Source organism: Myotis daubentonii, chromosome 4 (genome assembly GCF_963259705.1).
Source record: "Myotis daubentonii chromosome 4, mMyoDau2.1, whole genome shotgun sequence".
NCBI classification, from domain to species: domain Eukaryota; kingdom Metazoa; phylum Chordata; class Mammalia; order Chiroptera; family Vespertilionidae; genus Myotis; species Myotis daubentonii.
Window position 1 is genome coordinate 81,325,202 of NC_081843.1, and position 27,258 is coordinate 81,352,459.

Here is a 27,258-nt window from a genome sequence, read left to right on the forward strand (position 1 = left end):
TTATACATTTGTTAAAGCCCACAGAATGTGCAACACCAAGAGTAAAGCCTAGTGTAGATTATGGACTTTGAGTGAGAATAATGTGTGAATGAAGGTTTATCCATTGTAACCAAGTACCACTCTGGTGGGAAATGCTGATAATGGGGGAGGCTATGCCACATGTAGGGGGACAGTGGCATATGGCATATGTGGCAAATCTCTATCTTCTTAATTTTGCTGTAAACCTAACACTGGTCTAAAAATTAAGGTAATTTTAAAAGATTGTATGTTCTTTAAAAAAAAAAAAAGAACTATATTTTTAAGCCAAAGGAAATCTGTAATTAGTGAAAAATTATCCTTAAAAAAAAACCAAAAAAAAAAAAACCACACACACACACAAACAAACAAACCTATGATCGCTCCTGCCTACAGAGATAAAGCCCCGCTTGGTCCCAGCCTCAGCATTTCACACGTGTCCCTTCGGTTAAGTCCCCACCACTGTGCTCACTGAGCAGAGCTCACAGGGCTCCGCTCTCTCTGCTGCAACCACATCATGTGCCCTCAGACCGGCCGCACCTGCTGTGCTCTCTGTCCAGGAGGGGCTGCTTCCTGGTTGACATCTTTTCATCCTACAGGCAACTAGCATCTCCCCTGTTGGAACTAAATCAGACAGAATCAATCCCCTCTCTCCTTTTCTGTTAGTATATTACAGTGAACTGTTTTCATGTCCACCTTCCCTGAGGGAAGGTCATGGGTCACCCATCTGGGTAGCCCGGCCTCTACTGTGGGGTCATCATTGGCAATCGATACATGTTTGTAAGATGACCGAGGGGTTCTACAATGTCAGACCTCTTTTAGAGGTAGGTGGTGTGCAAGGAATAGTGAAGCCCAGGTTTCCACTGTCGATGTGCTTATTGGAGTTTTCACTATCGTGTTAAATACATTCCTGACTCCCCCCCCACCCCCCGCTCGCAACTGAATTGTTTCTGTTCCCCTTCCTACCTCCACACCCTCATTCCACCTACTGAAATCTTAGCCTTCCTCCCAGCCTGACTTTTATGGTACCTCCCTCAAGGACTTCTACCTACACAGACATGCTACTGGTGGGAGGAAGAGAACTAGGTAAAGTTTTAAAACCACCCCAGACCTACTACTCACATAAGGTTGGCCACAGGGGGGACAAACACCTCGGAAAGGACAGTTGTGAGGTCTCTTCCAATTTTCCAGGAGGAGAATCTAGAGCCCCTCAAGCTAGCAATAATTAGAGGATGGTCAACATAAGTGAAAATAAAGTATCATGCGTTAGCTGGTTTGGCTCAGTGGATAGAGCATCAGCCTGTGGACTGAAGGGTCCCTGGTTCGATTCCAGTCAAGGGCACATGCCCAGGTTGTGGGCTCGATCCCCAGTAGGGGGTGTGCAGGAGGCAACCAGTCACTGATTCTCATCATTGATGTTTCAATCTCTGCCTCTCCCTCTCCCTCTCCCTCTCTGAAATCAATAAAAAAAATTTTTTTTTAAAAAAATAAAGTATCATAAGGGTCTTTGTCCTTTATTAAGTGTTTCTTCTAGCACCTGCATTATTCCACCCCCCCCCACCCACCTGCTTCTCCCCACCCCCACCCCCAGCCTAATTCCATGGCCTATGCACAGATCAGCACTGACCTCTCATTGTTCTGCACAGGGGACTGCTCTCCTGCTTGAAACTTGCTTTCACTTCTGTGAAACCACTCGCCTGGTTTTCCTTCTACTCCCTGGCCACATCTCCAGGCCCTCAGCCTGACATCTGTATTTGTGGAGTCTCAGGGTCTTTCCGGGAGCCACTTCTCACTAGCTCATTTCATACAGACTCCTGGCTGTAGGTACCACTACTTGCCTACACATCTCACATTTGCTTCTCCAGACTAACCTTTCTTTGGAATTCCAGACTCCACACGGGTATCATGCAGGCATCTCAAATTTAACATGAACAAAACCACACTCTTGATATTCTACACAAGCTGCTCTTCCCCAAGTCTTCCCCACCTTGGGAAACAGACCCACCATCTACTCTGTTTCTCCAGCCCACAGTCTAGGGGTTGACCTTGAAGGGGTTTCCCCAGAACCCACTCCTGCCACTCATTCCCTGGTGAACCCTGCTGGGCATCCTCCTTTCAGAATACTGCCTTCATTGTTTACCCTGTGGTCTAGCCGCCATTACCTCTCATCTGGACTACTTCCTAAACCTCGATATTGAGTTTAGCGCATCCACTACAAAAGCGATGAGAGGAAACTTTAAAAATGCAAATCATATCATGTTATTGCCCCATTTCAAAACCTCCAGTGCTTCCCCATCAGGCTTAGGGAAAATTCCATTCCAGACTCAAACTTCAGACCTGGCCTGCCTACCTCCCACCTCATTCACACCTTCCCCTTGCCCAGGCCTGTCTTCTTTAGGCTGCTCTTTCTCCCTGAATGCCTTTGCTCAGGTATTCTCTTGGCTGTCTTCTTCGGTTCATTAGGTCCAACTCGCATGCCATGCCACGCCACTCCCTCTGAGGGAAAGAAGCCACCAGGCCAATGTGCTTAATTTCTCTGCATATCACTTTTTACTCTCTGGTGTTTTCCTGTTATTTTTATGGTAGGTCCGCTTTCTACCTCTTCCCATCCCCCACCAGGACATAAGCTACATGAGAGCAGAGACATTCTCCATCCTGTTCATTGCTGTATCCTCAGGGACTAGACACAGCCTTGTCAGTAGTTGATACTCAAATTGAATGAGGGTGGTATGAACAAAGTTCAGGCCCAACATTTTTGTCTCCCTGTGTATTCCTTAACATTTTTGGCCAAAAGACTTTGAGATGTATGGTCCAAAATCTCTCTGTCCTCTCTCTCTTTACATGTAATGACATTCCAGACTCCATGCTCCATAGTCTGATGTTGTAGAATACATCGTTGTACTGTTCCAGAATTTCGATCTTTAATTAGACTGTGTAAAAGGCATGCCACTGGAACAGACCCTCTGACAATGTCACATTACATAAGTAAATAACCCCAAGCCCCCTCCTCATCGACAGTTTGATAGAAACTGGGCCTAGTACTCAGTCATCGTCGATACTGAAAGATATGTATTAGCAACCCCATTATGTAGATAAGGAAAACTGAGGCTCAGAGATACTATGAAACTAGCCCCAAGTCCCTTAAAGCAAGTGGCAAAGCCATGCGTGCCTAGAGATATTTAATTGAATAACTGTCTATTCACCTTTAAATTAGCATCCCAAATCCCAGCTTCTGTCAAAATCCCAAGCCAGAGTCACACATTCGGATTCCCAGAACAGAGCTAACTAGCAGCCATCTGTGATCATGGAGAAGAAGTCCCACAAAGATAGCTGACATCAACTAGTGTCTCCAGAACTATACTCTACCACAATTTTACATGAGGTCTCAGCCACAGGTGCTGCCATTTGTAATGGCGCTGATGACATTTCAGATCCTCCTAATGAAGAAGCTACATGTCGTTGTTGAGAGCATAAGAAATGCACACTGGCAGCCAAGGGCTGGAACTTTAAACTGTCCAGCCACCCCTGAGAAATGAAACTGACTACACAGTCAAAGCAATACTCACCACTGAGCTCCTTAAATAAAAATGCTGCATGAATGCTCTGTGCTAAATCAAAACTATAACTCTCTGATCAGTGGGGTGGCATTCCCTGACACATAGTTTAGTGTACTTTAGATTGATATTGAAACTAAATTTAACTAGACAATGAACCCTAAGGAATTGAGCAAATTAATCACCAGCAAAAGGGCACCACACTCCAACACTGGCAACCTCCTTGGAAGAAACTGCAGATAGGCACTTTAATGAGGGAGAAAATATGAGCTAACATAGCTGCAGTCCTATCATTTCCTATAGGAGGGAAAGGACAGTAACTGATGTGCTGATATTGGCTGCCAGAATTTCAGTGAGGAGAACAAAAGGCTGTCAGAGCAAGATGCCGTTTCCAAAGCCGAGACAGCCCGGGTTGGGGCTGAAGCTGCAGCACGAGGGCCTCACGGGAAACATGAGTTTTGTTTCTAATGTCAGCTCTTTAGGTGATTTTTATTGATGTCATTTTTTTAGGACTCGCTTTTCCCTGACTATCAACAGGAGATTCCAACAGATTGTCATGATGGCTGCAGATATATGCCCTTTGATAAATAACGAAAATTTCCTGTCATCCTTAAATACTCTTTTATGACATAATTTTCCTTCCTATGCAGGTAACGGTGTCCAGACACATTCATATCACTCGATTACATTTCTGAGTGACCCTCCACACCACCTGAGACGATGTACCAAATAATTGCAGTGCTCCCCCTTACCTGTGGGGGAAGCATTCCAAGATCCCCAGTGGACACCTGAAATCATGGATAGTACCAAACCTATATAAACTATGTTTTCTCCTGTATAGACATATCCATGAAGAAGTTAAATTTATAAGTTAGGCACAGTAAGAGATTAATAACAACAACAATAAAATAGAGCAATTATAACAAGATAATAATAAAAGTTATTTGAATGTGGCCTCTCTCTCACAATATTTCATTGTACTGCATATACAGCATGGATACACTGGACAAAGGGATGACTCATGTCCCAGACAGGATGGAGTGGATGGCGTGAGATTTCATCATGCTACTTAGAACAACATGTAATTGAAAATTTATGACTTGTTTATTTTTGGAATTTTCCATTTCATATATTTGGGCTGCAGTTGGCTGCAGGTAACTGGAACATTAGAAAGTGAGACGGTGGATAAGTGGGGATTAGAATCAATTCCAGTCTCCTTAAAGAAAAATAAAGAAGTTAAAGATGAGTGAGTACAGACACACATATGCATGCACACGCACACACACACACGCACACGCACACGCACACAAACTGAAGCCATGGTTCAGAATGGAATAAGGCTGAGGATGTTAAAGGGAAAGGAAGTTATCACCCACAGAAAGCTAAGATGAGCAAGGCCATCATACTGGAGAAGCGGGGTCCTGGCTTTGCCACTTTCTAGTTTGTGACACTCTGGATTAGTAACTTCATCTCTGTAAATCCTGATTTCCTCACCCATAAAATGGGAATCACACTGCTGACTAACTACGTCTTCTACCTACTCCCACCATGTGGAGGCCTCACACCCTCACGCATTATACAGAAATAAATGATGGGATGAAGTTCCAATAAGTAAACAGGAAGAATGACCTCATTGGGCTGTTAGGAACCAGTTAGAGTTTGTGAGACGTGTCCCTAAACTGGGGAGCACTTACAATTACTGAGCCAGACTGATCTTGGCAGACAGGCTGCATTTTTAATGCTTCTTCAGAAGCAATACCACTGCACCATGCTCAGAATCAAAGTGGGTCAGAGAGTCTCTTCAAAAATGAAATCACAAAATTAAGTGGAGCACAAATAAAGCTGACCCCAGCCTTCCTTATCTCTCACCAACCCAAATCAATTTATAGGGCGATGACATGCATGGTCCCCAAAGATAACAAACTAGGACTTTGTTTTTTCAAAAGCACCTGAAGCTTCTGGCCAATTTCTGCAAAACAAATTCAATGCAACTATGCCAATTCCAGAACACAATTTTCATTGGCAAATCTATCCCCATTCTTATCCCTACCATAACCACAGTAAGTACTGCTGACCACACATACAGGTTTTGTTTTTGTTTTTTGCCACTAACTTCCTTCAGAATCCTTCTCAACACAGACTTCTGAGTGGATCTTACAAAACAGTAGTTGGAAAGAAGTATCTGTTATTAGCCATCCTGAGAATAGAGAAACCAGCAATTGACTTACAGTTGAACTAGAGGCCTGGTGCACAAAAATTTGTGCCCTCGGGGGGGGGGGGGAATCCCTCACCCTGGCCTGTGCCCTCTCACAGTCTGGGACCCCTTAAGCTGGCAGTCAGACATATCTCTGGCAGCCCAGGAGCCCTCAGGGGATGTCCACTTGCCAGCGGGGAGCAGGCCTAAGCTGCAGTCAGACATCCTTAGTGCTGCTGAGGAGGCAGGAGAGGCTCCCACCACCGCTGTACTGGCAGCCGTCAGCCTGGCTTGTGGCTGAGCAAAGCTCCCCCTGTAGGAGCGCACTGACCACCAGGGGGCAGCTCCTGCATTGAGCGTCTGCCCCCTGGTGGTCAGTGTGTGTCATAGTGACCAGTCATTCCCAGTCATCCTGCTGTTAGGGTCAGTTTGCATATTACCCTTTTATTATATAGGATAGAGGCCTGGTGCATGGGTGTGGGCCAGCTGGTTTGCCCTGAAGGGTTTCCTGGATCAGGGTGGGAGTCCCGCTGGGGTGCCTGGCCAGCCTGGGTTAGGGGCTGATGGCTGTTTGCAGGCTGGTCACACTGCCTTCAGTGTGGGGGTCCCCACTGGGATGCCCGGTCAGTCTGGATGAGGGGATGATGACTGTTTGCAGCTGGTCACAGGGTGGGGGTCCCCACTGGGATGCCCGGTCAGTCTGGATGAGGGGATGATGACTGTTTGCAGCTGGTCACAGGGTGGGGGTCCCCACTGGGATGCCCGGTCAGTCTGGGTGAGTGGCTGATGGTTGTTTGCAGGCTGGCCACACCCCCTTCAGGGTTGGGGGTCCTGCTGGGGTGCCTGGCCAGTCTGGGTGAGAGGCTGGTGGCTGTTTGCAGGCTGGCCATGGCCCCCATCCACCCATGCTCCCAGCAGAGGCTGGCTAGAAGCAGGTATCTGGGATTTATTTATCTTCTATAATTGAAACTTTGTTGCCTTTAGCGGAGGCCACAGCGGCCAGGGCAGGTGGGAAGCTTGGCTTCTCCATCGCCAGGGCAACCAAACCTCCTGCTTGCTCCAGCTCCGTGGCTGCCAGCTGCCATCTTGGTTGGGTTAATTTGCATATAGTCGCTCTGATTGGCTGGTGGGTGTGGCTTGGGGCATAGAAGAGGTGTGGTCAATTTGCATGTTTCTCTTTTATTAGATTAAATGACTTTCCAAAATGAAGATTTCTACGTTAGGCAGATAAGTTCCAATAGGTAAAAACATCAATATTAAATAATTTCTTTCATCAGATCAATATATTCTAGCTAACATTTGGCAAGTACCTGACAGTGGAAGCCTTAAAAGTAAGCAATGCTTCACAAAGTCACACATTCTATTTTATCATGAGGTAACATGGGAATGACAGCAGATTACAAAATTCTACCTTTAAAGTTTTTGTGCCCAAATGATCTCTCCCACAGTCAAATGCACAGAGCTTTGGGACCTGGGTCCAGCGCTATTTTTTTTTTTTTTTTCTTTAGCAGGGTCCTCCTCATTCTTTCTTGACAAAAGAACAGTGGACTGGCTAACAGCCACCCCTGCAGGCCACCTCCACAATACAGACTTTCGCTACTGCTAGAACTCCCAGGCCCCTTGCTGACATCATAAGTAGAAGAGGTTCTTCGGCCTGGTTTCTGGGGCATCACTAGGGGGCCTGGAGGCTGTGGGCCCAAATTGGAACTTCAGGCTATTCAGGTGTTTCTCCAATCAGAGCACTAGGCTTACTCCCCAGTTAAATGGACTCAGGAAAGCTCAGTTGCAGGTTGCAGCTAAACACGCCTCCTCAAGGCTCGCCCCTGTTCCCTGGACTGGAAACTGTTCACTGTTTATCCTTCGTCTAGACACAAACCACAAGAATAATGAGCAAGGTGGATTTTGCAGAGCATCTGCCTCCCACTCTCAATTTGAAAGAGGCCTTAGTGTCTCTGTTGCTACCTCCCACACCTTCATCCACATTATACCGACGTCCTGGAAACTTCTCCATTCTGGGAATCCATCGCCAGCAGCATGCTGGGTGCTGCCACCTGGCCATTATGCCATCAAGTTCAGATTGGACATTTCCAAACGTAATTCAAAGTGAAATCGTTATCTCCCAAACGGATGCTTCTCCAACTCCCCTATTTGTCTCTGTGATACTGCAACTCCTCTGACCTACAGAACGCCTCCCACCTTCAGCAGGTCCCATGGACACTTCTTTCCAGCATCCTTCCCGACCTTCCTTCTCCTTCTCTGCCAGCTTCCCAGTTCTGTTCTTCATTGTTGCTCTTCTGCACTTCGCTTCTCTCCACTCTATGAGCACTATGTTTCTCCAATTCCTGCTAGAACTACCATTTTCCTGGTTTAAAACCTCAGACATGTCCCACACTGAAAAGTAAAACCCAAGACTTGTAGACTGGCTTGTGAGATACTCTACAGTTTGTTCCCCACCTTTCTTTCCCAGGAAACCCCCCTCTCTACCTACAGTCTAATGTTCCTGAAGCTCCCGGGAAGGTGGCTCCTCCCCACCCCTGAACATGTCCCATCATTCCTTCCTTTCCTACCTATCTGCTCATCCCTGCTGGCTTTCCTTCCTCCTCTCACTTACTTTGCCCCTAATCAACCTTCATAGTCTAATTCAATTCTGCTTTTAAATACCCAATCCTCTGGTTTTACCATTTTGTAGCCTTCATAATCTAACCTTTACAATTTATTTTTTCAGGTAGCCGGGCCTAACCAAATGGTTACTTAAAACAAGAAAATCAGAACACCTTTTCTTCTGGATACCTCCACGCATTAGTAGAGCAAACCAACCAGAGTTGGTTGTATTTGCTGACTGTTATGTTCCAATTTACAAATAGTTTTCAGATGACTTTCTAAGGAGACTGACTGTTACACAGAGTAAAGAAAAAGAGGCACATATTAGGTCTTGCCTTTTTTGGTACATTACTGTCATTACCACAACTCACCCAAGGGTCACCAACCTTGGACGCTCTTAAAAAACTCTATACTGTTTAGAGAGAAAAGAAGAATAAAGAAATTCATTTTACTTGACTGAAAAGATTGTTTCTGATTTTAATACTGTGTTAAAATGATCACAATAACTTCAAAATATATCCTCTCATATTCATTCATAACCAAACTCAAACTTGTGCATATTATAAAATAGTGCTCAAAATAAAGCAAGCAATATAATTTTATGTGTGTAATTTTATGACAACACTATTATATTTTTCAACCACAGTTGACATACAATATTATATTAGTTTCACATGTACAACATAATAATTAGAAATTTCTATAACTTACATAGTGATCACCCCAATAAATGACAAGACTACTTTAGGCTATGGGTTCTGCACTGAAAAATGAAATCTACCTTGAGGCTCCAAAGAAGCAGAGGAAAGAAATGAAAACACCTTAAGAGACAGAATAATCACAGCGCTCCGAGCACTGAGTTCAAATCCTCTGCAGTCACTGCTGTGTTAGCCAAGAGCCACTGTTTAACTATTTCAGTTCCATTTTCATAAAATAATATGGCATCAAATGGAATCTCACATTTTCTCTAACTTTGGTGATTTATAATCTTTCTTCCTTTGGGAAGGAAACAATGGCCAGTGTAAGCTCAGAGTACAGCCTGATGGGCTACTAAGGTGGAGGACAGCGACTCACTCCCCGGAAGCTATGATGAAGAATCTGTGATCCCAAACACTGCCAATTGCCTGAATAAACAAAGTCACACACATAGAGGCAGTAGCATTTTTTCCCAAATGTCTATAGCTGCTATTGCGATCAATGAATTAGAAAATTGTGAATGTTCGAGAATTCACGGTCCTTTTCTGATTCCCGTCTTTTCTCAATCAAGAGATATATTCAATCAAAAGATCATGTGGGGGCCCTGGCCGTGTGGCTCAGTTGGTTGGAGCATCATCCCATACACCAAAGGGTTGTGGGTTTGATTCCTGGTCAGGGTGTATACCTAAGTTGTGGATTTAATCCCTCGTCAGATGTTTCTCACATCGATGCTTCTCTCTCTCTTTCTCCCCATTCTTCTCTTTAAAAATCAATAAAAACACATCCCGAGTGAGGATTAAAAAGAGAGAGAGAGAGAGAGAGATCATGTTGGGTATTCTAGAAGATGCATGCCATTAAAAAGAATCCCCCAAGTAACAAAAGTGAGATGGTCTATGTCACATTCCTGATGCTGACCCCATACATCATCCAATGTCATATAGTTCTGGGGTTTGTTCAAGCTCTCAGATGCTGGTCTTTGTACAATTTCTATAAAATTGAGCTCCTTTTATTCTTCTCATCATCAGAAGAATAGATGCCGGGAGCCGGTCCATCCTTGCTGTTTCAAGGGACCTGGCATATATGGCATACTGTTCTTAATATGTTTGCTCACCTTCTTGGCACTATGTGGTTTAACCAAGGTCACTTCTCCGAGAAAGGTTGTTTCCCCAGGTAGGGATTTTCCCCTGAAGTTAGGGAGGGAATAAAACCCCTCAACTAAGTGCCAGGCGGGTAATTAATCACTTTAACTACGAACAATCATGCTTAAGCTACATAATCTTTACTCCCTGGAATGGAGATAAGAAACGCCCTAACCTTTGTAATAGAGATTGATAGGATTGAATCAACTGGTATAAATACAGATGTAACAAGACAACAGGAGACAAAACTTAGGAGACAGAACCTAGACACAGAACCTAGACACAGAACCTACACAGAACCTAGAGACAGAAGAACTTCGCTGGAGATCCAGACCAGAACTTGGCTGGAGATCCTGGCTAGAGATCCTGGCTAGGCTGCTGATCAACTGAACGCTGTCTCCGTGTCATTCCTTCTTCGCCGACTCCATCCACACCTTTGGGGACCCCTGGACCTGGCTGGGGTTGGACCCCAGCAAATAGAGATAAAAAGGAGTTTAGGATGGTAGTCATTGGCTATTAAAAGGATAAAAAGGGCACCGAGTTATCCTTACTCTATCTCAGACTGAGTTAAATAGAAAGCCCATATGAGCATGGCTCCTAGCTAGTGCTGAAAGTTCCAGAAAAGTAGCAGGTAAAGGCTGGGTAAACCAAAGCACATTCTAATCATCGCACAAAAAATACCCAGATCTGCACGTGGGGAGGTTAATTGTCCAGCCCTTCCTCCAGACGCCACAGCCTCGGACCTGTTCCACGCCCTGGCTCAGGCAGAGCCTGCAGAGTCCCCTCCATAAATAGGACTGCATTCTCCCAGGGCCCGTGCAGAGGGAACAGCATGGGGTCAGCATCGCTCTGTTATTGGGGTCACACGTCAGTCACGCTATTTCCTTGTCTGTTTCCCATACACTTTTGAAAGCTCCCTGAGGGGAGAGATGTTATCTCCATCTCCCCAGCAGCACCCCTGGCTCACAGAAGCAAGACGGTGGTTGAATGAATTAGAGAACAGGAAGCCCCATCCCTGGCATAGGTAGCGGGAGCCATGAGGCCGAGAGCGTAGATCCGCAGCAGGGTCTGCGGCAGGAGGACCTCAGTGGCTGCCGGAGAGGAGTGAGCCACACCAAGCGCTTTCCTACAAGGGTTAAGGCCCCACAAGCTGGAACCGCAGTTACATCCTCAGCTTTCATCTGGGGCCATGTGCAGGCTCACCCAGCCAGGGTCTCCATCATCAGGGCCCCCATGTCAGGAGGCGCCGTCACATGGAAGAGGCGATCATTTCATGAGATGGGAGCAGAATCTACCACCATCTATCCTACAAGGGACTCTCTCCTCCAAGAATACACAGACACATGGACACACACATGCTCAAAGGCACCCAAAATCTGCAAGGCGAAAGAGCACCCGATGAGGGATTAAGTTCCCTGGGCTGTGGGAACCAGAGTGCATCACCTTCCAGCTTTAAATGTCTTTATCTGTTGGACGCCCTGGGGGCTCCATCTCTCATGTCTGCCCCAATCCTTCTGGCCAGCGGTGGTCGGTCTCCTTTATGAACAACTTTATGAGCAGTCTGTGCTGTTCACTGTCTTTAGCTTTTGGGAGGAGGCACGGTGCTAAGTAAAGTAAAAGGAGAACTGGACCAAGAATCAGAAAAGCTGGTTCAAGCCACGTGACCCTTGGTCCTTGTGGCTTCTTCTATGAGATGGAGGTAAAAGTGCCCATCACATGGCTCTCACAGGGGCATGAGACAGTCACAATAAAAACGAATGCACAATTCACTATTATACTTGGTTTCCATAGCTGCTATAATAAATTACCACACGCTTGGTGTCTTAAAACAACAAAAACACATTCTCGCCCAGCTGGCATGGCTCAGTGGTTGAGCATCGACCCATGAACCAGGAAGTCACAATTAATTCCAGATCAGGGTACATGTCTGGGCTGTGGGCTTGATCCCCAGTAGGGACTGTGCAGGAGGCGGCCAATCAATAATTCTCTCTCCTCATTGATGTTTATATCTCTCTCTCCCTCTCTCTTCTTTTCTGAAATCAATAAAAAAAAATTTAAAAATATATTTTAAAAAAGTACATTCTCTCTCAGCTCTCGTGGCCGTAAGTCCAAGATTGGCATCAGTGGGTCAAAACCGAGGCCACGTTTCCTCCGGAGATGCCAGGGGAGAACCTGCTCCTTGCTTCTTCCAGCTTCTCTGTCGTCAAATCTCTCTCTGTTCCTCTTACAAGGAGACCTGTTTGGACTTAGGAACCACCGGGACAATCCAGCATATTCCTCTCATTCAAAATCCCTCATCACATATGCACAGACTGTTTTTCCAAATAAGATAACACATACAAGTTCCAGGGATTGGGATCTGACAGCTTGTCCACCACACCCATCAACTGCATTGGGTGTGAAGACCCAAATCCTGCCCTGTATTCTTTTCTTAATTCTCATCATCCCAGCTACGCTAGAAACTCTCTGAGGATAAGAACAACTCTCATACTCTCCTAGTCCCACAAAGGCATTTTAAGGTACTATTTACTTATTTGCTCATTCAGAAAAATAAAACCTTTACTCTACTCAATTCTAGTTCCCAGCATGCGATCCCATGTAAAAACTCTAACATAGTGTCAAGTGCTTCATTTTTAAATTCTAAAATAGCCAGCCCTTCTGTTCGGGAAGCTGGAGGAGAGACTACACCACACATGCTTCCACTACCCTTGCCAAGCGCCTTGCAGGGACCGTCACGAGCGATGCACTGTTAGTTACAGTTGCAACTCTGACCAGAAGCCAAAGGCAGGGAAATGACTAGAAGCAACTTGCAGTGGACTCCTGACCAAGGAGCATGAACCCCTGCAGCCTGATTCATCTCAGCGCAAGAAACAGGAAAGCAGTGGCTTATCTGAAAGAGCTCGATGTAGCCTCCAGATGGGGGAAAATTCATTCATTCACTTTTCCAACAAGTATTTGTTGAGAATGTACTATGTAAAGGACACCAGGGACCCAGTGGTGAGGAAAATAGGCATATCCTTGCCAATTTGGGGGTTTAGTAATAATTCGGCTGAGTATATTGTCATGGGAAAAGGTACAGAGAAGCCTACAAACCCAGGAAATTCTTCTCATCTCCTTTTCACCCGGGACCATTCGTACGTTTATCCCAGTTTCATATCTCATCATGCACGCTCATGTTCAATTAGAAAATGCAACATCTTTGATACAAAAGTCAGGTGTTACAGTTCATTGTGAATGCTGAGTTTCCAAGAACAAAAGTAAGCTAATGATAATAAAACAGAACACATCTTAGAACGTTTCACAAGCGTAACCTAATTAATTCTTGTAACACCTCCAAGTGGTATTATTGCCCCCATGTCTCTGCTGGAGAAGCTTGAGAATTTCTTTTTTTAATTCTGCATTTGCATTACTCCTCGTACTAAGGCACCTCTGCGCTTCACAGTATCATCACCATCTCGTGCTTTCAAAGAATATCACAACTGATTCTCATATCAACAGGGCAGGTGTTAAGGGCTGTAGCCACATTTTAAATGTAGGAAATCGGTTTTTAAAAACGATGTGAAATGTCTTTTTTCCTGGTTCCAAAGTAATGCAGTAACAAAATGAAATATAGGGCAGAACCTCCCCCTGGCCCACACACACCAAAGTAACTTTTTCATTTACCCCAAGATAATCTGGTAAATAAGAGATAACTACTGAGGGTCTATATAGTCATCCTAATGTATTCTGAAATCAAAATCCCAAAAGCTGGTTAAATAAAGTAATCACAATATTTGGTGGAGAAAGCCTGTGTAATCATGAACATGCTGGAGTGATTAGACCCCCAAGGAGTGTTGGATGGCAGGTGCTAGAAGGGAAGTGTCCTGGCTCCTTGCCCATGGGGTGAGGTTCCTTTCCAGGCCTGAAGAGGCTTGTCTTCTAACAGGGCGCACAGGGTCTGGGACCATCACAGCAGGACAAGACACCATCACCCTCCAGCAGCAGGTCCCGGGCTGAGGGGACCCAGCACAGACTGCTTAGGTCAGAGCAGCGGCAGACATCAGAGCCGCTGGGGCCCATGGCCTGATTTCCAAATGAGACCGATTTAAACCTCATTGCATCATTCTGGGCCTCATCTAAAATAAATTTAATAAAAATAGGAATATAGGGCACCACAACTTAAAACATGTTCCCCAACCCCGAAATTATACTCTCAACAGAGCCCTGAAAATGTACGCGTACAGCAGAGGGAGCAAACAAAATCCCCTCCCCTGGAAATGGATAGTCTATTCCGAATGCGGATTTAAGTGACTGCAAACTGAAACGTGTGGAAGGGAAATGCAGATGGCGCAGTTTTATGCCTCAGAATAAGAGTGCGGGCTCTCTCTACGGGTGCTCGAGTGTGAACCAGGCCAGGCCACTTTCTAGACATTGATACGTGGGTATAATTTTTGGTCCAAACTTGCAGGGTTCCCCGCTCCACAGTAGGAAACTCCATGTAGAGCAGAGAATTCCTGGAGCACTAAGCCACAGCACATGCAAATACCTGAGCTAGTCATTCTGGCCTCCCACCCAAGTCAGTAGACCAAATAGGAATGTCAACATGAAAAAGTGGACGCACAATAAAAACTTTAGAATCATCATGACGAAAACGGAAGCCCCGCACAGCTCTCAGACGAGGCACATGCAGGCTCCTCCACGGGTCCCAGTGGACTAGGAAGCTCTGCTTCCCTCTGATCTCACAAGACGCCATCCTCTGGCTCTTTATAGCAGGTAATTTATAATACCAGTTCAAAAAATAATGTGCTCCAGAAAGACTGAAGGAAACCACCTAAGCATCTTTCCACAGTAACTGTTTATACTCACTGGTCCTCATTACTGCTAACACATGAGTCTGTTATGCTCCCACCCCCATCCCCTTCGTATGAGAGACATAGCATCTCATGCTCCCTTCTTTGGATTCTTACAAGCAACAGAAGCCCCAGGGGGTGGCAGGAACCCGATGAGGCCCAGAGGAGTGCCACCTGTCTGCCACACTGCTTCCGCTGCCCTGTGGTGACGTCAGCCCAGCCCACACCCACAGGACCAGCCGAGAGCTCACAATCAAGCTCATCTCTGCTTGGTAGCTGCTCCTCTGAGTGTCTGCACGAAGCAGACCCGGTCCTCCGTCACAACTGAGAAATAAAACTCAGGGATGCAGAAGACGATTCATTAAACCATCACATTCACACAAGCACGGGAAAAATTTGCCATCTGGTACCAGTTTCTTCATATTTTTACAATGTTCTTCATGAAGTGAAAGAAGGAAAAAGGAGAGAATAAAAAAAGACAAATGGTCCTGCTCATCCTACAAAGTAAATGAAACTAAAAAGGGTTAGCAGCCAGGTGACTTTCCCACACGTACAGGTTCCCTGTGAAAAGGAGACACAGAATCATAACATATTGCCAGGTATTTGGTAAATGCTTATTATGTCTGCCCCTCACCATGGCAACAAGTGAAGTGAGGGGAATTCAGGCAGCTGTGGATACTTGGTAGCCATTCCAACAGCATCAGAACAAAGGGACAAGCTCCTAGAAAAACGGACAATGGTCCCGGATGCCTCCTCTGTTAAGATACTGCCTGCCTGTCCCACCCACTACCCTGAGGACCCTCACAGGTCCCATTCTTGCTAATACAGATACTAAGCTATGATCCTTGCTCTTACATTGTCAGTGAGGTTGGGGATTTGTAGATGAAGACAATGAAAGTCCATGAAGTTCATCACTTGGGCAAGGTCAGGAGGCTTGGATGTGGTGGGGGCAGTGACCAGGACCCAGGCACCGCCTCCTGGTCTGTTGGGCTCCCACACTCAGTTTCCCCAGGGCCCGGCAGGTAATGGGGATGAAGGAAGCCGGCTGGGTGGGGTCTGCGGTGCCCTGGAGAACAGGGTCACCATCGAAAAGGGCAGCGGTGACCCAGCTGTAGACTAGGCCAGACTCTCCCCAAGAGGGATACGAACTTCACTGAAGAACTGAAGGACTTCTGTTTCTTCAAAGTAGCCCCCTAACATCCCCAAGTCAAACTGTCTGGTTCAAAGCACATTTAATGGCCACAACTATTTAATTTTGTTAGCTATCCACTGTATGCCCAGTGCTGTGGTAGAGAGACAGGCCTCCATCCCTCAGAGCTTACATTCTAACCACCTGTTCTTTCTGGTGATTGATCCTCTTCGGCATGTGGTCTGCCATGACTTCTAGATCATTTTCTCTGTCCCATATCATATCCAGACACGTTCTCCAATACACCCTGAGGTTTACCTTTCTTTAATAAAGACTTTCTCCTTTGTCCTTGAACCTTCATTTATAACAGATACTCAGTCTTCACATTTTGACAGCCATCATTTAATATTTATGGAAGAATCAAAATGCATGCCCTACTTCCCAAGGTGCCGGCACCATTCTCAGGGCTTACGTACCACATATGTGAAAACATGAGACTAGGCTTGAGTTCCAGCGAATAAGTCATTCATTCCATTCATACATACTGGAGTGTCAGGCACTATTTTCGGTGTGTGGTTACACATTTGAAAAAAACAACAACAGCAGACCAAAATGATTGTCACCATGAAGTTATAGCACAGTGACAATATTCTCAGACACTCGTCCTGTGTCCTACTGGCCATGTGGCGTGTGTGTTCTCTGCTGAAACAGGGAGGGGGTGCCTTGGGAGAAGGAATGGAATACCCGCTCTACTGCCACTCGGCAGAGCTGACTGTCTACCAACTCCAGGAACCAGACAGAAGGCCAATAAAAGGTGGGAAGAAGTGAAATAGAAGGAGTACGGGAAGTGCAGCAGATGCTCTGAGGGTTGCCATCCACTCAGAAGGTGGGGTGTGAAGTGGAAAAACGAGAGTACATCCCTGTGTTGTGATAGAATGTCACTGAGCCATGGTGGCGGGCCCCCACTACTTCCTGGGTCCCTATTGAGGCGAAGGCATGCTCAGTGCCAGGAAAGATGCTGAGAGCGTAACATGAGGGAGCTCCTTTGCAATCCTGCTCTCTAATCACAGTCCCGATGACCAGCCGGCACGGGGCACACCCACATCGCTCATAGGCACTGATGGCATCCTGATATGCACCCCCACCAAAGGGTGGTCCACGGGAGTAGTGCAGACCATGGAAATCATGAGTGGCTACGGTTGCTTCAGAAGGAGGAAAGGGAAGAAATACAGAGATTCCACTTAAGGTTCTAAAAATGTTCTCTGCCACGTTGGTACAATAAACTGATATTTGGGCCTTTTTTCTTTTTCTTTTTTTTTTTAGCTTGTGGATAAATTGTGTTTTTTGCCTCTCTCGCTCCAGTCCTGCAGGAAGACCATGAAAACACCGGAATTTCAGGATGGAAGGTCCTTTGGGGAAGATGTGGTCTAATGCTCTGCTCAATGCAGGAATGACCCCTGCCTCTTCCCAGGTGGGTGGGAACTTGGCCTTCCGGTGAAAACTTCCGGTGGCACGAAATGGATGGTCTGATGCGGCAGCCCATTCTATAGGCAGAAAGCTTGCTTAGAACATTCTACCCCTCACACTGAGCCAAGCTTTGCCTGGCTGGAACCTCTCAGCGGCAGTGCGAAGGTGCATTCCCAGGACAAAACAAACTAAGCTTAACTTTCACTTAGCGACACTGAGCTGCCAGGGAAGCTGCAGGTCTCTTCTCCCTGCGTACCTTCTGGAGGCCTGAGCCGGAGACGCCCGGGAAGAGGAGAGCCTCCACCTCTCAGCACAGCCTGCCCCAGGCTTTTCTATGAAAGGAGCAGTCTTCATTGCCCTATTTAGAAACTCTGTGTCAGCGCCTCCAAAGGGCACAGACACGTTATGCTCGCCACCACCAGTCTCCCTCAGACCTCCAAACCGCACTTACAGAGAAGAAACAAAAGAGAAATCTGCTCCATCACAATCGATGGAAGAAAAAGAAAGTCCTCTTCAGGGATGCAATGCATGCTCTTCTGTGATAACATCATGAACATATTTGGAATCTCCCCAATTCATATTAGGCAATCATTTTAGGGCCCACTATCAGATAAACCCAATTCCACGCTGCCAACCACCTATCTCTGCCTAGAGATGACTTCATTGCTCATCATCACTAGATTTGCCTCCCTCTCCAACTCTGCTTTCTTGGGTTCCACTCAGTGAAGGCTAGAAATCTCAGTGTCAATCATGCATTAAAAAATATTGACTGAACGCCTACTATGGACACCTTTTTTCCATCAATACCCGTGACAAAGATTGCTAGGTGAGCTATACGTTCTGGCCTTCCTTGTCCTGAGGTGTAGTCAGAATACTAAGTTCTGGGCAATCTCCTTCACGTCTGGCATTGCACCGCCTCCCACTCTCTTTCCCTCGCACCACCAGCTGGGTGTTCATGTCTTCTAACAGGGTGCACAGGGTCTGGGACCATCGGCCAACCTCGAAGGCCAGCTGTTGAAGATTCCCTGAATCCCTCCGTGACTGCGTGGAGCAGGTCCTCTCCCACACTCTGGGTCTGTGAGTGAGAATCACAATTGTATTACTGTATATTTACCCGGTGGTTGATTTCTGAAGAGCACTGTTCATATAGCTCCTATTTTCAATTCATTTATTCATTCTTTAATAAACATTTCTCAAACACTTACTATATGCCAGGCATTGAGAGAGGAACTGGGGAAAACAGAAACGACTCAAGGAGGTCACAAGGTCTACCTAAACCAGTAATTAAAACTCCATATTCACGATCTCATAGCAATAGGTATGTCTTAAGGTAGCCGCAGTGGGAAGATCCGAGACTTCATTTTGAATCGCAGGCTAATTAAGTGACTTAAATTCTAAGTGTGTTAGCACCTTCATCTGTAAACAGAAGCAATATGCTTTCCTGCCTCATAGCGGTGTCAGGTGGATTAAACTGAATGGGATAATGTAGCTAGAAACAGTTGGTCAACTGTATTTTGTAAATGTCAATTTAATTCATTGCAATTGACTCATGGAATATTGTGCCAGCATCCTCACTGCAGTTTCTGCCTACAATTCAACCGATTCTTAATACTAGTAAAGGTAAAATTTCTCAGTCTGAGCTCAGATTGGTTATTTCCTTATTCAAAAAAAAAAAGTCTTCCAGTTCACTTGAATCTTGGCATAATGAAAGTCAAACTTTTTAGCTCAGTATTCAAGGCCCTACATAGCATCTTTCCAAATCCATTTTTAAGTCCACATCAAGCTGTGTACAACTCCATGCTTCTCTCTGTTCCATCCGCCCTGTGTTCTAGCTGCACACACCTTTGCTACCACGTGCCACGCTCTCTCAGCTCCTTGCCTCTGTTTTAGTCTTTGTCTGCTTTTGTCCTTCACCACCATCTCTCCCCACTGAAACCCCAAGATCTGTCCAGGTCCAGCTCAAATATCATCAGTTCCAAAAACCCTTCCTCCAAAAATACTCTTCAGAGCTTCATCATCCTCTGTACTGCCCCGGCCTATAGTCTGACCCTTTCCTCCTCCACTAGTGAGAGCAGCTTCATTTTGAATAGTCCATTGTCTTTAAGAAGTAAAAAAGAAAAGCAAATGTGAGCATTTGATGAAGACATGCTATACTGAAGAAGAAAGTTCAGAAGACCGTCCAATTACCTGTGGTTGGGTCACCAAAAATAGACAAATTACATGTGCCATGCAATTCTCTGGATTGCCAAAAACTTTCCTGTGTTTTAGGACCTATTCTATTCAGAGCTTCATAAAAGCTATCGCATGGAACTTCCAGGTTGAAAGTCATTTTTATAATAATAAATATAATCCTATCAGCAAAAGAGTAGAACCAAAGTTCAAAGCCATTAATTCATTTCCCTATTCAATTCTTCTTCACAGATTTTAGTTAAATCTTATTTTAGAAAAAATGAGAGGAATAAATTGTTAAATTATGGTACTGATATCAACTAAGCATAAAGCTTCTAAGTTCCTATTTTTAACGCACTGGCCATGAGTGGCAAATTCTTTATTTGCTTACATATATGAAATAAAACATATACATTAATAAAGAATTTAAATTATTCTTTCCATCAACTGAGAGTTTGATTCTACTTTATCCCTTATAATTAAAAAAAAAAAGGAAGGAAGGAATAAGGAATGCTGGGTACTTTATGTGTCTCTTATTAGATACCAGGAGACACACTATACTCATTGATATTGAATTAATGAAAACTCCATTAGAACACATGTACTATACATACAATACCATCAGTATTTTCTATCATGTATTCTGTAACAAACTGGGACAAAATACAAGTAGAGTTCCTAAAGAATTTATGTATCACCTGATGAGTGAGGGGGTGGGCCTGTATATAACTGGGTGTCCTAAAAAAAATAAAACCACTTAAAAATATAATCCATTTACACAAGTTAAATACTTTGTCCTATAAATAACAGAATATAAAATCATTTGTGGCAACAGATATTAGGACACTGTAACATGGGTTAGAAAATGTTTTCTAGAAATTATAATAAATTGCACCATTATGCAAGATTCATAAAAAGTTGTGGAATTTAGTGCAGATCATTTGCTAAGAAAGCAATAGGTAACACTATAATAGTCACACGGGAGTCCAACAAACAACTAATCATCAGACACTGAGTGAAGTATCAGCAAAAGATGCTAAATGGAACAAGCACAGTGCCCGCTCTGTGTGCCTGTAAGTCATCCAGCAAACAACTCAACCGGTCTCCTCACCCTCCACGTTACAGGGAGGACAACAATTAAGAAGAAACTGTTTATTGTGCATCGCAAAGTCCAAAGTGCGCAAAGACCATGGGGGGGGGAGGTGGGGGGAGACAGCAGCCTCGGCAGGCACTGGAGCGTGCTTACCTCCAGAAGTGAAAAGCGAAGAGAGGACTACAGGGACTGCCTGGGCTGGATGGGGTTGGACTCAGGCTCCGTGGAGTGAGACTGAAAGTTAAAATAATGTCATTCCAAGTGGGAGAAATGGTGGCAGCAAAAATAGCATAGCTCATTTAAGGGACGGTGTTCCCTTTAGGCCAGAACCGCTCCAGCGTGCCTATCAATACCACTGGGCAATCATCTCATCACTTGTCCTTTTTCAGCTTTTAAACGCAGAACCAGTACAAGGCTTCCTGCTGAAATCTACATGCTCAACACCACTGCTGCCATTTTCATTTGTGCCTGTCCTTTGTCACAAAGCAACCTGGCAGATATTTTTGACATGTGATTTTTGCAAGGAAAACGCAGTGCTGTTTTATATGGAGCACATTTTATTTCTGATTTAGAATCAATGGCAAAATTTTAGAGCACCAAAGGGAAGTGGTTATCACATAATAGAAAACTCAGGTTAAATACTGTAGCTTTTAAATAGCGAAGTGACAAACCCTTCCATATAGGAAGAGATGCCTTTAAATCATAGGAAAAGCACCCCAAAACATTTCTCTGATCCTCAGGGGCAATGATCTAATATACTTATATTCATAATAAATATCTTCAAAATCTCTTACATAGAGCTATAAACTAAATCTTACATAGAGATTTTTTTCAAGTGCACCTATCAATGGACTACAGTAATCCCCACCCCCCTCCATCCCATCCACACCACCAAATGCATGTACCAGCCAACTCTCAAATATCCATCTTGGGGTGATAAGTTGCTAGTCCCTTTATCTTTTCCCCTCTTTTGGACTCCTGTCTCTTTCAGAAAAGAAAGAAAACTTAAGTTTGTCAGATATCTTACTTATAAGAATTTTGCCAACAGATCTATCAAAGTATGAAGTTAATACTAGTCAACTCCCAATTATGTTTACATGGCAAAATCAAAATAAGAATTAATGTGGGATTCTAGCCCAGGTTCTAAAGCTGCAGCGAGCACGAGGTCCTCCCGCTACAGTGCAATGGATCTCTTCTAGAATATTCTGCCTCTCCATGGACCATGACTACTCCACACCCTGCGTTCCTACTCCGAGAAAGGGGTTTTGGAACAGAGCTGTCTACTGGTTAATTCAGGCTGGTTGTGCCTCTTCACTGAATGGAGCAGTGGCAACAGCTACTAAGAAGTCAGATTTGGGCAGCCCCAATTCTTTTCGCCATCGCTGTTTCCCATTACATGGATAGTTGAGAACTGGCTGTATTTGTCTTACTGAAATATAAAATTATTGCTCAAAATGCTCCAATTTATTAAATAAAATGTTTTATATCTTCTAAAACCATTCTCTGGTTTGGTGCCAGCTCTTGGTAAACCAAGAAACAGGTGTCCTCATATATTCAGAGCACCTTCGAAAGCTACTGCCCTTAAACATACTGTACTCGAACTTAGCAGCTCACTGGAAAGCTCTCAGGAATGCCAGCTGATAAAGCCATCAATGTATCTAGGCCAGTCTTATCTGTCACCTTCCAGGCCTAAAATAAACATGGTTAGGCACTGACACCACCCCAGGTCTCCAAGCTGAGGCCTGTACGATGTGCTACTCCAGTGATGGCGAACCTATGACACGTGTGTCAGAGGTGACACGCAAACTCACTTTTTTGGTTGATTTTTCTTTGTTAAATGACATTTAAATATATAAAATAAATATCAAAAATATAAATCTTTGTTTTACTATGGTTGCAAATATCAAAAAATTTCTATATGTGACACGGCACCAGAGTTAAGTTAAGGTTTTTCAAAATGCTGACACGCCGAGCTCAAAAGGTTCGCCACTGTGCTACACGGTGTCAATGAATGTAATTCCACACTTAATTTAAAAAGAGAAAGAAGAAAAACAACCCACTTTCTTCCCCAGAAACTGGAAAGCCATGCTTAGGCTAGCTACAAGTCATAAACCTCTAAATAAATGATCCATTAATTTCTGAAACGTTTACATATTTGGTGTCTCACAGCCAGGATCTCAATTTCTGAAGCTCGAATCAAAAAATGTCCCATGCTACTGATAAGAGACATGGAAGATTCTAAATTGAATCTATAGGGTACACAATCTGCTAGTGGATTAGTGCCTGGCTGCAGTATGTATGGAATAAACTTTCCTGAAAGAACAATAATAATGTCTCATGAGAGAACATCCAAAAACTCTTCTACACGTATGGTCTGCCATAAGGGCCCCAAATAATTAAAATTATATACATTAAATCTTCTTTCAGTAAAATCTATGGGAAGGCTTCCCATTATAACCTTTCTCTGCAGTGTTTGGAAACTGACTTTACCCAACACGGCAGAACTAGCTTCCTCCATGAGTGAATGTAAAATTAGCTATGCTTACCTAAGAGTAACTTTAACATCTCCAGTTGAATAAAAGGTTCAAATCAAACTCCAGGCTCACACTACAATGGCATTTAAGGGTGATACTATGTTCTCTTACCTCAAGCCGAAGTGGAGGAGTCGCCTATTTTAAAGGCACATTAGTATTTAGGAGGGTAGAGGCTCTACTGAGGGTGTGCGGCCTGAAACCAAAACACAACCCAGGGTATCCCCTGTGTCGCTGACCCACATGCCCTGTGTCACCCTTGGCCAAATCATCAGGACTGAGGTGGCATACCTTGGCCTTCCAAATTATAAACAGAACACTTGATACAACTGAGTTTGTATTTTTAAAAGTTACTTTGAAGTGTCTCTTGATGTGGTTAAGATGCTGAAAAAGAAAGAAAGGAAGGAAGGAAGGAAAGAAGAAGGAAACGGGGGGGGGGGAATGGTAGGGGGAGGGAGGGAGGGAAGGCATCATATGAAATGATATATATTAAGTCCAAAGAAAACAAGGAAGCAGCACAACCAAAAGCAGGTAAAAGCAAAATCTGGGTCTTAAGCACAGAGCTATAGGTATTTCAGCTGAGATTTCCAGAATGCTGGAGAGAGGAGGGTTAAGTAGAAAAGTCCATGTATGCCATTAATACTCACCATCCATGGGGAGGGCTGAATTTTGGGATGGATGGAGATGGGGGCAAAATACTAGGATGATAGGTAAATACTGTCTATATCTCTATTATGAAAAATACCACATCTAGCAAGAAGGTTGGAAGAGCCCTCTAACTTTTTATAAGTGAGTCTCGTTAGTATTAAATCGGTATACAATTTTAGAACAAGAACTGATTAGAAAAGTGTTCCAATCACTTCAGAAATGTCCTGGTTTTATTAATTTACTAATGAAGGAAATAATTTCTCTTGCATGACACATCTACAGAATTCAAGAGAAATAATTAATATTAGGAACTGGGCATCATTCTTTTCCTAGAAGCAGTCCAGTATGAGATAATTTGGGTTGTACAGATTTCAACCAAAATGTAATTTCGTATCTATGTTGTAAGTTAGAAAAAAGGATATTTATGCTTTTCTACCGATTTACATTTTACCAGTTATTATTTTAAGTGTGCCAGCACAGACGAACTCAGGCTTCTGCATCTTTGACTAACAGATTTAAAATAAAAATTTGCTGACACTTCCTGCTACACAGATGTTTAACTTCTGCGCCACAGATAAGATGTGGACATTTTCAGGAGGTGACATCAACTCAGAAGGTGGTCAGATGAGTTAATGGGTTAAAAACAAAACAAAACAGCTAAGCAAACACAGAGCTCAACTAGGTAAACACACTGTGAGCAGTGGCTGGAGAATCTGCAGAAAGGATTCAAAATGTACTACAGTTCATTAATATTCTGTTGCATAGATAAAACATGGATGGCATCTAATGAATGTCACAAATAACCCTTCTCTTCACTCTAATCCCTTGCCATGTCTTCTATCATTCAATGCAGACAGGGGCCTTTCTTTAGGAAGACAGCACAGCAAGGGGATAAACAAACAGTAGAGAGAAAGAGAGAAAGACAGAGACACCATGGCCTGCTGACACATTCTTTCCAAATGAGCTGTTAAGATGTTTCCAGCACTGAGGTTTAGTAACTTTCAATAATGCAGCAATGCTTTTCCTCACACTGCAATGCAAAAAACGCAGGGTCTGGGTTTCCCCATCAGCTGAAACGGAATGCCATGCGTTTAAGACATGTTCCTCCACCTCGCACTGCAGTGCTCCGAGGCTGTCAGTACCAACAAATGCTAAAGAGCTATTGGTGGCAGGAAAGCGAGTGCCATGCAGAAAGCATTAAAATATTAAAGACAGACAATACTTACTCCAAGGTCAGCCCCGGAATCTGCAGCCTTTCCCGCTGGGCTTTCATGGTTGTGATATGTTAGCACACTCTATTGTAACCATGACACTCAGCCCCCGCCAGCGTCCGGGTGATGACAGAGAGCCAAAGCGAACCTCTGTGAAGGACTGGACTAACAATCTCTCGAGGGGGAGGGAGAGCCTGCAAGTTTGGGTCCTTCCACCTCCAGCTGTAATCAAGAGATGTCAGCCGCTCTGCTCAGGTTACCGGCAGTGCACACTGCACTGATTTCGTTAAGGGAATGAGGCTTTCAGCTCTGCATATCAAGTAATTGGTTTCTGATTTTTTTTTTTTTTTTAAAGAAAGTCACTCCACTCACAGACCCAGTTTTCACCTCAGTGAAATGCAGAGTCCTTTGCACCATGCAGGCTGGGAAGAAAAATAAAGCCACAGTATCATACTTGTAACAGAGTTTATCTCAGCGAATCTCAACTACTCCCCACCTTCCAGGGATGTTCTCCAATGGAAGCCAGACGCCCGAGGAAGTTCCGCTTACTCGTGGTGGGAGTAACAAAATCACTCATGTTCCTCAAGAGAGACATGGGAATGACTGCCCAGTGAACATAATTAGATTTTTTTTCTATATATGGCAATCCTCAGAAAGAGGAATAAACTAACTGCATTAATTGGGGGGAAGCTGAACTCCGAGGCAAAGACTTCTGTGACCGGCAGCGCCCTGCGGTAGGGAAATACCAACTGGAAATGCAAGCGATAGGAGCCCGCAGTTTTCTATCTGCAAGCTGATTTTGAAGAACATCACAGTGCTACATACTTTATGAAAGGAACCAAACACACGAATGAGGCAGGAAAGGGGGAATGTGTATTCTGAAGCCTGAGAGCTTCATCCTGTGTTTATTTATTTAAAGAACACAATTTTTCACAGCATTCAGAACTTGGGACTGAGTGTACTTTCATTGTCATGTATGAAGAAGGTATCTGACTCACTTCCTCTAATGCATTTTACAGTCTGGCAACCACGGACTTGTTGAGAAGAAATACTAGAACAAATTAGAATTTTATGTTAGCAAGAATTCTCGTTTTCCAGCACCTCAAGTCCCCACACACAGGGCCAAGCTGGGGTGACAGAAGTGATAAGTACTTGCAAACCCCACGGCTGCACAGAGGAAGGCACTGAGGGCACACAGCTGGCAGCTGGCGCAGGGCTGGGATAAGATTCTGGTGTGCTCACTTCTGTCCCTGGGCCTTTGCCTCAGGGACCCCGGGCATGCTCAGGTGGGGCCCTGGACAGGGTGCTGGGCAAAGGGGGAAGGGAGTGCTGACACCCAAGCCTGCATCATGGCTCTGGGCAGCTTTGACCCCACTTTTCCCTCATTTTCACAAAATCCCCTTCAGCTCTGCACCACTTAGTGGGTTCCCTTGTATGTAACTCTACGGAGGTACATGTGGGCGAGAGGAAGTGCCCAGGAGACTCCTACAACCCCTCTCTAAACCCTCAGCTGCCAGCTTGCTCTGGGTATTTCAACCAGGAGCCCACTTCTCCTAGATGAGCTCACAGAACTAACCACCCCTCCTCCCTTTAGAGGTAAGGAATCCACACTGGGAACACAGTCACTGGTTAGTGACAACAGGGAGGCAGATAGTAACATAAATGAAGAATTTAATTCATATAAAGGCATAGCAGTAGGGAATAATAAAGATTAAATGGAACATGAGGAGGGATCAACTTTGCTCCACCTCCTCCCCTCCTCCCCAAACAAGCTTCTCTGAAATGGAAAATATCCAGAATCTCACCATTCTTTCCACCTGAACACCCTGATCCAAGATATACCATGTCATGACTGGATTACTGTAACTTCCTGGCAACTAGGCTCTCTACTTCCTCCCTGGTGCCCTCTACACTTCTGTCGGCCACACAAACTCCAGAATCATCTCTTCCAGAACATACCACTCCTGTGTTCAAAACCCTCC

The 27,258-nt window shown here is 44.5% G+C and overlaps 1 protein-coding gene across 7 annotated transcripts in view; it reads right to left on the reverse strand.

Annotated features, from left to right (window-relative positions):
* MAST4 (microtubule associated serine/threonine kinase family member 4) overlaps positions 1-27,258 on the reverse strand; it is a 521,544-nt gene that overhangs the window by 172,423 nt on the left and 321,863 nt on the right. For 2 of the 7 annotated variants that reach the window (XM_059694461.1, XM_059694455.1), the window contains exons 1-2: positions 25,292-25,429; positions 21,040-21,120 (exon numbers count right to left, since the gene is read on the reverse strand). The exons of the other annotated variants lie outside the window; for them this stretch is intronic. In XM_059694461.1, coding sequence (XP_059550444.1) covers positions 21,040-21,120; positions 25,292-25,338 — 128 coding nt within the window. In that variant the 5' untranslated portion in view covers positions 25,339-25,429. Of the gene's footprint in view, positions 1-21,039; positions 21,121-25,291; positions 25,430-27,258 lie in introns of those variants that run through there. 7 annotated transcript variants of the gene reach the window in all.